Source organism: Ichthyophthirius multifiliis (assembly GCF_000220395.1).
Source record: "Ichthyophthirius multifiliis unplaced genomic scaffold scaff_1120509250692, whole genome shotgun sequence".
Taxonomy (NCBI): domain Eukaryota; phylum Ciliophora; class Oligohymenophorea; order Hymenostomatida; genus Ichthyophthirius; species Ichthyophthirius multifiliis.
In genome coordinates this window covers 1-15,403 of record NW_004086519.1, presented here as the reverse complement: position 1 = coordinate 15,403, position 15,403 = coordinate 1, and the positions used below count along the sequence as shown (strand labels likewise).

Below are 15,403 nucleotides of genomic sequence, written 5' to 3'. Positions count from 1 at the left end.
ATATACATTTTTATAAAATTTTATATTAATCTATTTTATTTTATTTTGTTTTAAATAACTAATTAATATTTCTTAAAAAATATAAGCAAATAACGTTTATTAATATATATTTTTATTAATTTTAATTATTGTATACATTTTTTTTAATTTGTATTTATATTTTTAATTTTAATTTTATATTAATTATAATTTTAATTGTAATTTTTATTTTATTTCCTTTTTTTTTTTTTTTTAAAAAAAAAATAAGATAAAAATGAATCTTAAATATAAAAATAATAAAGGATTAGGTTATTTAATTTTTCTTAATAAAAATCGATTTTTTAAAAATAATTTTTGATTTTTACCTATAAATGAATAGGGCCATTAGTAAAAATAAATATGCCTAAATTTATTTTCGTAGAGGCATAATAAGAAGAAAGATAATTATAGTAAATATTAGATAAAAAAAATTAAATATTTAAAAATGAAAACGAAATCACATAAATAGATTTAAATTTACAATATAAGTTTTTTTATAATAATAAAAAAAAATTAAATAAAGTATTTGTTTTTTATAAAAAAAAATAAAAAAAAAATAAAAGTATAAATTAATAAAAATAAAATAATAAGCAGTTTAGTAAAAATTTTTAAGTAAGAATTAAAAAGAAAAGTATTATGTACATAAAAATATATAATACATATAAATATAGTAATTGAATTTATCTTTTACAGCATAATAAGGAAATAAATAAAAAAATCGTATATTATCATTACCTACATCAGATAGAAATACTGAAACCAATATTCCTTCTAATTCTGTTACAAGAAAAAAAAATATTATGTTCATCATTCATAAAATAATGAGGGGAAAAAAAGTCAATAAAGAGTCAATTTAAATAACTCTTTTAACATTATTATATAAAACTAATAATAAATGAATTAAAATAATTTTAAACCATAAAAAGTCTTATTAAATCAAACTGTTTAAAATATATAAAATTAAACATGGATAAGTGAGTTTTAAACAAAATAATAACCAAAACTAATGATAAAACCAGCAAGAAATCCTCAAAAAATCAACTAGAGATTAAATTACATAAAATTAAATAGTACAAATAAATCTTTTATAAATGCAAGCGAAATTATTAACAATAAATAAGAAAATCAAAACAAAAGTAAATTAATTATAATAAAAAATGAAGCTTAAAATAAGTGTACTAAATAAGAATTTTAAGTAAAAGAATCTTTAAAAATATATGACTGCTGGGAAGATGATTAAACCCCTGAATATTGGTTTAATTTTTATAAAAATAAAAAAGGGCCTCATGGCATATGTCCATAGTACATAAACTATTAGTAATAATATATTATAAAATATATAAAAACAAATTAAATACATAATAAATAAAGATTTTAAATGACTAATATACAAATTCTTGATTATAATCCTATAAAGGAGAAGTTTCTAGTAAAAATAATGGATACAGGATTTGAAAAATGGGTAATTAGACTTTCTATACTTTTTAATGAGGAAAATAAAGAGAAATATTTTGAGAGAATAAATTTGGCAAAAGAAAGAAAGAAGCAAATTAGAGATGACAAAAGATTTTTGGAATATTTGGATGGAATATAAGAAAATATATAAATATAAGATAAATGGAAAAAAGAAATATTAAATTTAGTATTTAAAAAAGGAGTTGATTTTAAAGAAGAAATAAAAGAAATTAAAAATGTTAGTTTACTACCTGAACTTTTAAGGGAAGTGGAAAAAGAATATGTGCGTTTTATTAAAAAAGGAATTGTTTTAAGAGAAATCTAGGACCCTTAAAATTTATAGAAATGGAAAGATGCGAAAATTTAAAATAGAAATTTTTAAAAAATAATTCCTTTAATTGGAACTGTTTAAATTTTAGATTATAATTTTGAATAAATTTAGTAAATTTTTTATTTTTTTATTTTTTTATTTTTAAAAAAAAGGAAAGACTTAAATATAATTCATTATTCTAAAAATAAAAATATTGTAAAAACTTTACATATGATTTTTTCGAAATGCCAAGAGTTTGAAGACTTTAGGCTTTTTAATACAAATTAAATAAAAGATATTCCGCTTTTATTAGATTAATTTTAAGAATAATAATATAATTTTCATTTAAAATAGTCAAGTATTCTAAGAATAAAATGGAAAGAATATATTATTTCTGAAATTTAAGATCTTTTAAGGTAATGTTTTAGGTTTTATGTAACTGATAAAAATTCTTATATGGAAAGTGAACTTAATTTATTTTTGAAAAGAATTAATTTAATTTTTAATTATCATATATAGGAAAATATTGTATATAAAAATGTGAATAATTATTTAAATTTTTTAAGAATGTTCACTATTCCATAAAATAATGACCTTTGGAATATTAGCAAAAATCCTCTTATTATTATTTATTTAAAATCTAAATCAAATCATAACAAATCAATTGAAAAAAATAAAAAAAAATATCAGAAAAGTAAAACTAACGGGAATTCAAGTTAATAAGAAATTTAAAATGAGATTGAATTTAATAAAGTATATTATATTATTTACTATTATTATTATAATAATATTCAAAATAAAGTCAAATGAAATTTTTTATATAGAACCTAATATTGATTAAATTTTAGATGTCTTAAATGAGCCGTTTGATTATTTAATTAATACTGTCAATATGTTTAAGTGTTTAGAAAGTTATTTAATCCCATTAATTGATTTGAATAAAAATGTCCCTATTTATTAAATTGGAAATTATTTAGATATAATAGTTAAGGCTAAAGAAAAAATACATGAATATGTTTAAATCGGATATGAAGATCCTTTATAAATTTTAAATAAATTTAATTAATTTACATTTTTAATGAATAAAACAATTAATAAAGTAGTAAGAACTCTTTTTGGAGATATTAAAGAGAATAGTTTCGTTTATAATTTAAATAAAAGCGAAATCGAAAGTAAATTGTAAGAAATTCGTGCGGCTAAAATGAGTATTTAGATGGTTTGTATTGATGTTAAAAACGGGTTTTTTTTCTAAATTAATATTGAATAAACTAAATAAATGTTAGTTTAAAGATCTGATGATTTAATTAAAGCTATTTTAGATAAATTGAAAGATATTATATTGATAAATGTTAATAGGTTTTCTTTTTTTTATTATGATTTTTTTTTATTTTTAATTTAAGAATTGATAATGAATATAACATAATATTATAATAAATTGTAAAAGATCCTTAAAATGAGGAGGAGTTAATTTAATTAAAAAATATTTTGGATGAAATTGATTTAAATTTAGCAAAAATGTAAGAATAAGTTAGTTGTGTATAAGAATATTTGGATATTTTATAATAATATTAATACTATATTGACGAATAAATTATTTAATAATTTTGGCTATTAAAAACTTATTCTTTTGATATAAAAGTTAAAATTTAAATTATATTATATTTATCATTTAAATAAAAATTAAAAGAAAAAAGTAATAGAGGGAATAAAAAATGCATAAAATAAAGAAGATATATTAATAAATAAATTATAATAGGAAAAGGAATAATTTGAATAAGAACTTGAATAAATTAAAGAAAAATTAGAAATGATAAAGCTATTAAGCAACTATAAAAATGTAAAAGAAAATATAAGCGAAGTTTATCAATTAAATGATAAAATAAAGCATGCTTTCGACAAAAATAAAAAAATAATTAAAAGAGAAATTATGTTAAAATAAAATGTATCTAATTATTAAAATATAGAAAATACTTATTTAGAATTTTTGCCATATTAAAAATTATGGGAATATTGTATAGGATTTGAAATGGATCTATAAGATTGGACATAAAGGTAAATAAAATATTTATTATACATATATATATATATATATATATATATATATATATATATTATGTATATATATATATATTTTATATATTTATACATACATATATTTTAGATTATTTTAAAATAATAGTCCTATTATATTTAAAAATTTTAACTTAATTGAAAAAAAGGTTAATTAAATATTTTATAAAGGATCTATAAATTTATGTAAGACTTTTATTGATTTATAGAATGATTTAGCTTTAAATGTATCTTTAGAATTTAAAAAAGAAATAGAAAATTTCCGAGATAAAATGTGGATTATAGAATATTTATCTAATGAAGCTATGAGTAATTTAAAGAAATCCCAATCTCATTGGAAGGAAATATTTGCATATGCAAATATAACAGACATAGAACCTATTGAAAGATTGAATTTAAAAGTTTTAATAGATAAAGGATTAGGTAATTATAAAGAACATATCTAAGAAATATCCATAAAAGCTAATAAATAATGGAAAATTGAACGAAAATTAAAAGAAATGGAAGATAAAGTAAAAGTAGTAAAAATAGAAATCATTAGATATAAAAAAACTGGGACTTTTATACTTAAAGGTGTTTAATAAATATAATAATTTTTTGATGATTAATTAAATAATTTAATTATGATGAAAGCTTCTCCTTATATAAAACCTATTCTAAAATATGCATAAAGTTTAGAACATAAAATTATTGTTTTTTAAGATACATTAGAATAATGGAATAAATGTTAAAGAGGGTGGATGTATTTAGAACCTATTTTTACATCTGAAGATATTATTAAAAAAATGGAAAAAGAAAAGAAGAAATTTGATAAAATAGATAATTTTTGGAAGGTAACTATGAATTAATTCAGTCAAGATCCGAATATTTGGGAATACTTAGAATTTGAGAAAATTAAATAAGAATTTTTAATTTTTAATAAAGTATTTTTTTTATTTTTTTTATTTTTTTTTTTTTTATGAATAAAAAAGAGCATTGATTAAATTTAAAAAAGCCTAAGTGATTATTTAGAATCTAAAAGAAAAGAATTCCCAAGGTTTTATTTTTTGTCAGATGAAGAATTGTTAGAAATACTCGCGGATACTAAAGATCCTATGAAAGTTCAAAAGCATATAAATAAATGCTTTGAAGCAGTTAGTATGCTTGATTTCTATTCTCAAAATGAAGTAAATAATTTTTTTATTTTTATTTTTTTGTAAAAAAAATATCAGGTTGGAGGACTTATTTCAAGTGAAAAAGAGAATATAAAATTATTAAAAAAAATAGACGTAAATAAAGGAAAAATGAAAGGTAATGTAGAAAAATGGCTATTAAAAATAGAAAAATGCATGAAAAAAACACTAATGTAAATAACAAAAGATTGTATGAAAGATAATTAATCTGAAAGAATATAATGGATAAATAAATGGCCTTCTTAAATAGTATTAGCAGTTAATATGTTAAATTGGGTATATTATAAAAAAAAAAAAAAATTTAAATATATAAATATATATATATATATATATATATATATATAAATATATAATTATATATATATAAATTTTAAAATAGACATATTATTCTGAATAAGCAATAAATAATAATAATATATAATTATTTAATTTAGAATTCAATACTTTAAAACAATATTTAGATTTTCTAGAAAAATAATTTTAAGAAATTGTAAATCTAGTTAGGCAAGATTTATCTCCTTTAGTAAGACTTACTTTAGGTGCTTTGATTGTATTAGATGTACATGCAAAGGATGTAATTTAAGAATTAGAAGAATAAGGATGTTATAATTTGACAGACTTTATTTGGACATCATAATTAAGATATTATTGGGAAGATTCAAATAATGAATAATATTTGTTAGTTAAAATGATAAATGCATAATTAAAATATGGGTTTATATATATTTAAAAAAAATATATATAAAAAAAAAATAAGATTCGAATATTAAGGAAACTCCAATAGATTAGTAATAACTCCTTTAACAGATAGATGTTATAGAACTTTAATGGGAGCATTTCATTTATAATACGGATGTGCACCTGAAGGACCTGCAGGTACAGGTAAAACGGAAACTGTGAAAGATTTATCTAAAGCGGTTGGAGTTTAAATAGTTATTTTTAATTGCTCAGATGGACTAAATTACCTTGCAATGAGGAAATTTTTCAAAGGAATAGCTTCTTCAGGTGCTTGGTGTTGTTTCGATGAATTTAATAAAATTAATTTAGAAGTAATTTCTGTTATTGCTTAATAGGTTTTATCTATTTAGAGTGCTATTAAAGAAAAAAGAAAGGATTTTATGTTTGATGGAGAGTCTATTTAATTAGTGTTGTCTTGTGCTATTAATATTACTATGAATCCAGGGTATGAGGGAAGATCGAAACTTCCTGATAATTTAAAAGCTCTTTTTAGACCATGTGCTATGATGGTGCCTGATTATGCCTTGATTTCTGAAATTTATTTATATTCAGTAGGATTTTAGGATGCTAGGAATTTGGCTAGAAAAGTAATTATTGTTTATTTTATAATAAGTTTCTGTTTTTTTTTTAGATTGTGACTTCTTTAAGACTTAGTTCAGAATAATTAAGCACTTAAGATCATTATGATTTCGGTATGAGAGCTCTTAAAGCTATTTTAACAGTTGCTGGTAATTTAAAAAGAGTTTCAAAAGATAAAGAAGATATTATTTGTTTGAGAGCTTTAATGGATGTTAATATACCAAAGTTTACACTCAATGATGTTTAGCTTTTCGCTTCGATTACTAATGATCTTTTCCCTGGTGTTTAATTACCTAATAATGATTATGAAAAGTTAGAAAAAGCCTTAATTTATTCATGTTAAGAATTAAAATTATAACCGGAAAAAAATTTTCTTAATAAATGTATTGAACTTTTCAACACTATTAATGTAAGACATGGTATTATGGTTGTTGGGAATGCTTTTTCAGGGTAAACAATAATATAAATATAAATATTAAAATCTTTAAAAAAAAATACAATTAAAATTTTTAATAAAAAAAAAAAAAAATATATAAATATATATATATATATAAAATATATAAATATATATATATATATATATATATATATATATTATTATTTATTTTTATATATATAAACATATTTTTATTTTTTTTTTTTTTTTACTTTTTTATAATATATTTTTTATTAGAAAATCCTCTATTACAACTAGTTTATAAAATGCTATTAGTTCTTTAAAAGGAATAGATCAATATTTAAATGTATAAAGTTAGAAAATAAATCCTAAATCTATCACAATGTAAATATTTATTTTTTATATATATTTTTATAATTTTTTTTGAAAAAATTAGTGATTAATTATATGGAAAATTTGATCCAGATACTAAAACTTGGTCTGATGGTGTAATATCTATAATAATGAGAAATTGTTTATAAGATACTGAAAATTAAGATCGAAAATGGATAATTTTCGATGGACCAGTAGATGCTGTTTGGATTGAAAATATGAACACAGTATTAGATGATAATAAGAAATTATGTTTAACTTCTGGAGAAATTATTAGAATGACTATTGGTATGACCATAATTTTTGAAGTTTAAGATTTAGCTTTAGCTTCCCCTGCTACTGTAAGTAGGTGTGGTATGGTTTTTTTGGAACTCAATTAATTAGGCTGGATTCCATTGGTAAACAGCTTTATTTAAAGTTTACCTAAGTGTCTTTAAAAATGGAGTGAGTTTTTATAAAATTTACTTTTTTGGGCAATTGATGTGATTTTGTCGTGGAGTTTAAGATTTGGAGTGTTTTTAGTTTATAAAAATTACATGAATGCTGTTTTTTCTGTTATTAAAATACTTAATTGTTGGATTAAAGATTATTAAGATATTGAAGTTGGTGAGGAGTAAAAAATACCGAAAGAAATAAAAGAAATTTTAACTAATGTTACTTTTTTTTCAATTATTTGGGGAATCGGAGGGGCTTTAGAAGAAAATTCAAGGAAAAAATTTAATGAAATATTTAATTAATTGATATAAGTAAAAAAAATTACATTTATATATACAAAAAATAATAACATATATTTAGGGTTCACCTGATATAATAAATAATTATAATTTATAATTAGATATAAAATTCTAATATTAGCCGAGAAAAATTAACTTAAAAATACCTGAAAAAAATACTGTATTTGATGTCTGTTATGATTCTAAAAAACTTAAATGGATAAACTGGACTTAAACAGTAGAAAAATAAACAGTACCTAAAGGTGGTGAATACTTAGATGTAATAGTTCCAACAAATGATTCAATAAGAAATAATTATTTCTTAAATAAATATATATAAAATAAAATACATATGTTAATATGCGGACCGACAGGGACAGGTAAGACTAGTAATATAATAAAAGAATTACAAAACAATTATTTTAATGCTGAATACTCGAATTTATTTATATCTTTCTCAGGATAAACCTAGGTGAATTAAGTACAGAGATTAATCGAATCAAAAGTAAATAGTAGGAGAAGGAAAGGAGTTTTCGGGCCTGAATAGGGTAAAAAAAACATTGTTATTTTTATTGATGATTTAAATATGCCGGCTAAGGAAATATATGGGGCATAACCGCCTATAGAACTTCTAAGATAATGGATGGATGAAGGTGGTTGGTATGATTTGGAAAATAAAGACTGGAAAGTTCTTTAGGATATAATTTTTGTGGCTGCAATGCTACCTGGGGGACAAAATGTAGTTACAGGAAGGTATTTAAGGCATTTTAATTTACTTTATGTTTAGCCTTTTGATGAAGAGTCTTTAGTGAGAATTTTTAGTTGCGTAATGGAGTGGTATTTTGGATTATATTAAGGAAATATTTCTAAAGGAATAGTTTAAATGGGAGCAAATATTGTCAAAAGTACTATTGAGTTGTATAATAATATTTAAATTTCAAAGGATTTATTACCAACGCCTGCGAAGTCTCATTATATTTATAATTTGAGAGATATTTCGAAGGTCTTTTAAGGCATATCGAAAGCTTGTCCTCGTAGTTTTTTATTAGAAGAAAGTAATGCCTTTATAAAATTGTGGGCGCATGAATGTATGAGAGTATTTTAAGACAGATTAATAAGTGTTTAGGACTAGAATATTTTCGAAGAAATTCTAAAATAAATTGTACTCAAAAATTTTAAAAAAGAATGGAATAGTCTAGTATTGGTCCAGCCTTTGCTTTTCGCTTAGTTCATCCCTATAATTTGCGAAGGAGAAAAAAGGCCTTTGTAGGATGTTTATTGCGAACTGACAAACAGAAATGAAGTAGTGAGGAAATGTTATGAGTATTTAAATGAGTTTAATAATTACTTTTAAGACAATAAGTTAAATTTAGTACTTTTTATGGGTGCTATTTAGCATATTATTAAAATCTGTAGGGTAATTAACATTTCGTTTGGACATGCTCTACTTATAGGAGTAGGGGGTAGTGGAAGAAAATCATTGGCTTGTTTAGCAAGTTTTATTTGTTTTTAAAATGAAAGTATGTAAGTAGATGAGAAAAATTGGGTTGAAGAGGTTTAAAAAGTAATGAAAATGGCAGGTTTAGAAAATAGAAATGTAGTTTTTATGTTTTCGGATAGTCAGATTTTGAAAGAAAGTATGTTGGAAGAAATTTGTAATATTTTAAATAACGGAGAAATCCCGAATTTATTTCCATAAGAAGAAAAAACTGAAATCATAGAAGAAATTGGTCAGTCATTTAATGGAACTTCAATTGAAAAATTTAATCAGTTCATAAAATAATGCAAACAATATTTGCATTTAGTATTAACATTTTCGCCTGTAGGGGAAGCTTTTAGAAGAAGACTGAGAACTTTTCCTTCACTAGTGAATTGTACGACTATAGACTGGTTTATGGCTTGGACGGGGGAAGCTTTGAGGTCTACGGCTAGTAATCATTTCGAAAAAGTTATGTAAATAGAAAAAACGGAAGGTTTAGTAGAAATTGCAGTGGATATGTAAATCAGAATTAGTGAATTAAGTTAAAGGTATTTATAAGAATTAAGGATGTATTATTATGTGACACCTTCTTCTTATTTCGAATTGTTGAAAATTTTCTAAAAGCTAGTTGAGGAGAGAAAAAGGAAGATTTTTGGTGTTATTTAGATGTATGAAATTGGTGTTAATAAAATTTTGTAAACGGAAATGTAAGTTTAGGGCATGTAAAGGGATTTGGAGGAATTATAACCTTAACTAGTCGTGAAAACTGAATAGAATTAACAGATGTTGATATATTTGTAATAGAAATAGAAAGAAGCAGATGAAAAAATGGAAATTTGTGAACTCGAAGAAAAAGAGTGTAATGCATAAAGGAATATTTCTAATGCTTTAAAATAAGAATGTGAATAGGAATTGTAAAAAGTACTTCCTTTATCAGCTATAGCGGCTAAATCCTTAGATAATATATCGAAAAATGATATGACTACTTTAAAATCATTTACTAAACCGCCAGAAGCAGTCGCTATTATTATGGAAGGATTATGTTATGCATTTGATGAGGATTAATTTGTAAAGCTCGTACCTGTTGTGCCAGGGTCGACGGAGAAAAAGAAAGATTTTTGGGAATATTCGAAAAAAAACTACTTACTGATAAACTTATTAATAGAGTCAAAGAATTTAAAGAAGATAAAATTATAGGAATCCCTTTGCAAAAAATTGAAAAACTTAAACTTTTTTTATTTAATCCTCTTCTTGAAAAAGATAAAGTAATTTTTATTTTATTATTTATTTAAAAAAATATATAGGTCTTTAATGCTTCTAAAGCAGCAGGAAATTTATTATTATGGATAAAAGCTGTAGTAGAGACTTATGATGCACTTTTAGTTGTGGACCCTAAAAGAAAATAACTGGAAGTTGCTTAGGCTTAACTAAAATAAGCAGAAAGTGCATTAGATGAAAAGAAAAAAACATTACATGAAGTACTCGATTTATTATAATCTTTACAAAAAGCCTATTAATTAGCTCAATAAGAAAAACAAAACTTAGAAGAGAAAGTATAGAAATGCAAAATATAACTTGAACGAGCTGGCACACTAATAAATGGATTAAGTGGAGAAAAAAATTCCTGGAAATAAAAAGCTGAAACAAATAAAATTGAAGCTACAAGTATTATAGGAGATTGCATTTTGTGTGCTGGAATTTTAGCTTATTTAGGGGCTTTTCCGATTGCTTATAGAGAAGAGGCCATTTAGGAATGGTAGAAATAACTAAAGGAATTAGGTATTTTACATTCAAGTGATTTTTCTATATAGAATATTTTATGTAATCCCATTATTATAGGATAGTGGATTAATAAATATAAACTGCCTAATGATTCTTTTTCAATTGATAATGCCATTATTTTAAATAACTCAAATAAATGGCCTTTAATGATTGATCCGTAGTCTTAGGCAAATAAATGGATTAAGAATTTGGAGTAAAAACTTATTATTTTAAGACCAAATAGTTAATAGGATGTTTCAAACAAAATATAGAGTTGTTTATTGTATGGAAATAGTGTTTTATTAGAAAATGCAGGGGAAAATATTGAAAGTGTATATTAACAGATTCTTTAGAAAAAATTAGTTAAAAATGGAAGTTCTTCTTTAACGATTAAATTTGGAGATAAATTAATTGATTATAATGAAAAATTCAAATTTTATATTACTACAAAGCTATCTAGACCACATTATTCCCCTTAAATTTGTGTCAAAGTCACACTTTTGAACTTTTAGGTTACTGTGGAAGGCTTGGAAGATTATTTGCTTAATATAATAGTGAAATAGGAAGAACCTATTAAATATTAATAAAAGGAAATAAATATTGTATAGTATTTCTCAAATAAAGAAAAGTAAGTTTAGACTGAAAGCAAAATACTTTAAATGCTTTTCGAATCTTAAGGGGATCTTTTGAATGAAGAAAAACTTTTATTTTAATTATAATAATCGAAAAATGATAATAAGGAAATTTAAGAAAAATTAAAAAAATAAGATAATGATAGGATTTTGTTTAATTAAATTAGAGATTTCTATAAAGATGTGGCTAAAAGAGTCTCGAATATGTATTTTGTTGTGCTTGATTTGGCCCTTATCGAAACTACTTATTAATGGTCATTGGAATTTTATATTAATATCTTCTTAAAGGCTATTTAAAGCTTAGTGCCAGGAAAAAATTAGAGGTTTTTTTCATTTTTTTTTAACTTTTTATGTATTTTTTTTTAGGTGTTTGAATATTATTAATTAATTCTAAATTTTAATGTATGAAAGTATTTGTACAAGTCTATTTGAGAAAGATAAACTTATTTTCTCTTTGCTCATGTGTATTAAAATTATGGAAATTGAAAATAAAATTACAAAATAATAAATTAGGTTTTTTTTTTTAATTTTATAAAAAGAATATTTATATTTAAAATATGTATTAAAGATTCATGATGTTAGGTGGAACATAAACTGAAAATGAGAAAAAACAACCAAAAAACAGTAAAAAATGGTTAAGCTAAAAAACATGGTCTTTTATATGCGAACTTTCTTAAAAAATTGATATATTTAGTGAATTTGATGAAGATTTTGAATAAAATGAATAATAATGGTACGAAATTTATAAAGCAGATAATTTAGACAAGCCTTTTCCAGGAAAAATACCAAATCGTTTAAATGAATTTTAATAAGTAATATTTTTTAAAATAAATTTATAATGTATATAAAATAATTAGTTAATTATAATACGTATTTTATTCCCTGACAAATTTACTTAAGGAATCTAAAAATTAATAATAAATGAAATGGGTGAAAAATATATTCAACCTCCTCCTTTTAATTTAAAAGCCGTTTTTTAAGAGTCTAATTGTATTACTCCTTTAATATTTATTTTAAGTTCAGGGGCAGACCCGCGTTTGGAAATAATAAAATTAGCCGACCAAATAGGTTTTAAAGCTACCTTTAATTAGATTTCATTAGGACAAGGTTAAGGTGAATACACAGAAAATTCTATAAAGGAAGCGTTTGAGAAAGGGTATTGGATATTATTATAAAATTGCCATTTAGCTTAATCTTTTATGCCTGAATTAGAGAGAATATTAGAGACTCCAATCTAAAAAATACATAAAGATTTCCGAATTTGGCTTACTTCGATACCTTCGGATGTTTTTCCTTCTTCTATTTTAATGAAGGGAATAAAAATTACTTTTGAACCACCTAGTGGGTTAAAAAATAATCTATTAAGAAGCTTTTAATAGTAGGATTTTAGGAAATTCGAAGAATGTGTAAAAGTTCATGAATGGAAAAAATTATTTTTCGGTTTAGCCTTTTTCCATGCCGTGATTATAGAAAGACGAAAATATGGACCTTTAGGATGGAATATTCCGTATGAATTTACATCGGCTGATTTTGCGATTTCTTATTCCCAATTGAAACTTTATTTAAATGAATAGGAAAATATTCCATGGGAAGCACTTAATTATATGGTCGCGGAAGCCAATTATGGAGGAAGAGTGACAGATCCGAAAGATAGAAGATTAATAAAAGCTCTTTTATAGGATTTTTACTGCAAGAATATATTAGAGGAAGGATATTTTTTTTCTTAAAAAAATTAGATTTATTTTGCTCCAAGGGAGGGCAATTTAAATTTTTATAAAAAATATATTTAAGGTCTTCCAAGAAATGATACTGCAGATATTTTCGGTTTACATTCGAATGCTTAAATATCTTGCGCAATTCTAGAAACTAATTATATTTGTTAGAATGTACTTTCTTTATTACCGAGAGCTGGTTTAGGTGAAGGAGGAAAAAGCACTGAGTAGATTATTAAGGAAAAATTGTAGATTTTATAAGACAAACTACCAAGTCTTTTTGACATTGAGAAAGTCTAGTAAATACATCCAATTAAATATGAATAGTCAATGAATACAGTACTCATTTAGGAACTTATTAGGTTTAATAAATTACTTAATACTGTAAATTAAAGTCTAGTTGATTTAGGTAAGGCTATTGATGGTCATTTGGTAATGTCAAATGTTTTAGAAGATGTTTTTAATTGTGTTTTTGATAATAAAGTACCGGATTTTTGGCACAAGGTGTCTTATCCGAGTTTAAAGCCTTTAGGATCATGGATAAACGATTTTGTTTTGAGGCTTAAGGAAATGTAGAGGTGGATTGATTAAGGTGCTCCGAATTCATTTTGGATATCAGGGTTTTTTTTTACTTAGTCTTTTTTAACTGGAATTTTACAAAATTATTCAAGAAAAGTATTTATTTATAAAAATATTTATTTAATTTGTTTTTTAAGAAAAAAATTCCTATTGACACTCTGTCGTTTGATTTTAAAGTTATATCTGATCCAAAAAAGTAAAATGTTGATTTAGAGAAACGACCTGAAGATGGGTGTTTCTTTTATGGTTTATATCTAGAAGGAGCTGGTTGGGATTTAGATAATGGGTATATTTGTGAATCTTAATAAAAAATACTTTATTAATATATGCCACATATTTGGCTTATTCCTACTGATAAAATATAAAATTATGAACATTATATTAATGTAATTTATTTTTGTTTTACTTTTTATAAAGTATAAAAAGGTTTATGAAACACCTGTTTATAAAACTAGTAAAAGAGCAGGTAATTTAAGTACTACTGGACATAGTACAAATTATGTTTTAAGTATTTATTTACCTATTGAAAAAAGCAGTTTACCTAATCATTGGGTTAAAAGAGGAGTTGCTGCTTTAACTTAATTAAATGATTGAGTATGTTTTTTTTTATTTATATATAAAATATATTATTTTTTGTTGATTAGGTTTTTGTTTTTATAAAAAAAAAAAAAATTAAAATAAATTTAATTATATATATAATCTAATTTTGATTAATATAAATAAAGTTTATTTATTTTAAAATGAAAATAAATGCATTTTTATAAAATTTATTATAATAAAAAAATAAATATTAAATGTATGACAAGAATATTATTATAATTTAAAAAATATATAAAATTATTTTTTAAGTATAAAATTAATAAAAAAAATAATATTGAATAATAAAGGTATTTAAATAAATAATTTAGAATTATTATTTAGTTAAAAATATGAATATTTATTTTCATAACTATAATGAAAAATAGCAATATGAATAAAAAAAATTTAAATTAATTTCTTAAAAATAATATTAATAAAAACAAAATTCAGTTAATAAAATATATTAAAAGAAATATAATATAAAAAAAAATAAAGAAAAACAAAATTAATTAATATTCTTTATAAAATATAAATAATATAAAAAATATTATTAAAAAAATATTTTCTGAAATTAAAATTAGAAGATAAAAAAGAAAAACTTAATAAAAAAAATGTTTATTAGATATAATTTAGTTTACTAATATTTAAATAATTATATAAATTGAATAGTAAAAAAAATAATATTAAAAATATTTTATATAAATTTGATTTAGATATATATAAGCAAAATATTTGAATGTATTTAAATATTAGATAAATAATTCAGTAATGTTCTAATATATAAAAATATATATATAAAGTATAAATTTAAAAATATATATTTCTATATATATATT

The 15,403-nt window shown here is 21.9% G+C and overlaps 1 protein-coding gene across 1 annotated transcript, besides 17 other annotated features; it reads left to right on the top strand. All coding sequences in view use genetic code 6, as the record gives it.

The window, feature by feature from the left end:
* Positions 1 to 5: part of a microsatellite that runs on past the window's edge.
* Positions 6 to 141: 136 nt separating this feature from the next.
* Positions 142 to 212: a microsatellite.
* Positions 155 to 209: a microsatellite.
* Positions 213 to 508: 296 nt separating the features above from the next.
* Positions 509 to 584: a microsatellite.
* Positions 556 to 580: a microsatellite.
* Positions 585 to 657: 73 nt separating the features above from the next.
* Positions 658 to 693: a microsatellite.
* A 331-nt stretch (positions 694 to 1,024) lies between these two features.
* Positions 1,025 to 14,582, top strand: IMG5_089580 (hypothetical protein; the record flags this gene model as incomplete). The annotated part of the gene is made up of 20 exons (XM_004035726.1): positions 1,025 to 2,498; positions 2,608 to 3,139; positions 3,184 to 3,421; positions 3,471 to 3,835; positions 3,963 to 4,776; positions 4,825 to 5,143; positions 5,174 to 5,301; positions 5,405 to 5,739; positions 5,783 to 6,350; positions 6,395 to 6,792; positions 7,016 to 7,123; positions 7,176 to 7,509; positions 7,907 to 10,569; positions 10,609 to 11,147; positions 11,867 to 12,020; positions 12,064 to 12,210; positions 12,266 to 12,509; positions 12,555 to 14,084; positions 14,126 to 14,374; positions 14,415 to 14,582. 20 exons carry the CDS (start codon positions 1,025 to 1,027, stop codon positions 14,580 to 14,582), a joined length of 11,307 nt encoding a protein of 3,768 aa, XP_004035774.1.
* Positions 1,920 to 1,947: a microsatellite.
* Positions 3,853 to 3,939: a microsatellite.
* Positions 4,778 to 4,811: a microsatellite.
* Positions 4,782 to 4,813: a microsatellite.
* Positions 5,323 to 5,396: a microsatellite.
* Positions 5,331 to 5,391: a microsatellite.
* Positions 5,744 to 5,780: a microsatellite.
* Positions 5,746 to 5,776: a microsatellite.
* Positions 6,871 to 6,960: a microsatellite.
* Positions 6,921 to 6,981: a microsatellite.
* A 761-nt stretch (positions 14,583 to 15,343) lies between the features above and the next one.
* Positions 15,344 to 15,390: a microsatellite.
* Positions 15,391 to 15,403: the final 13 nt, after the last annotated feature.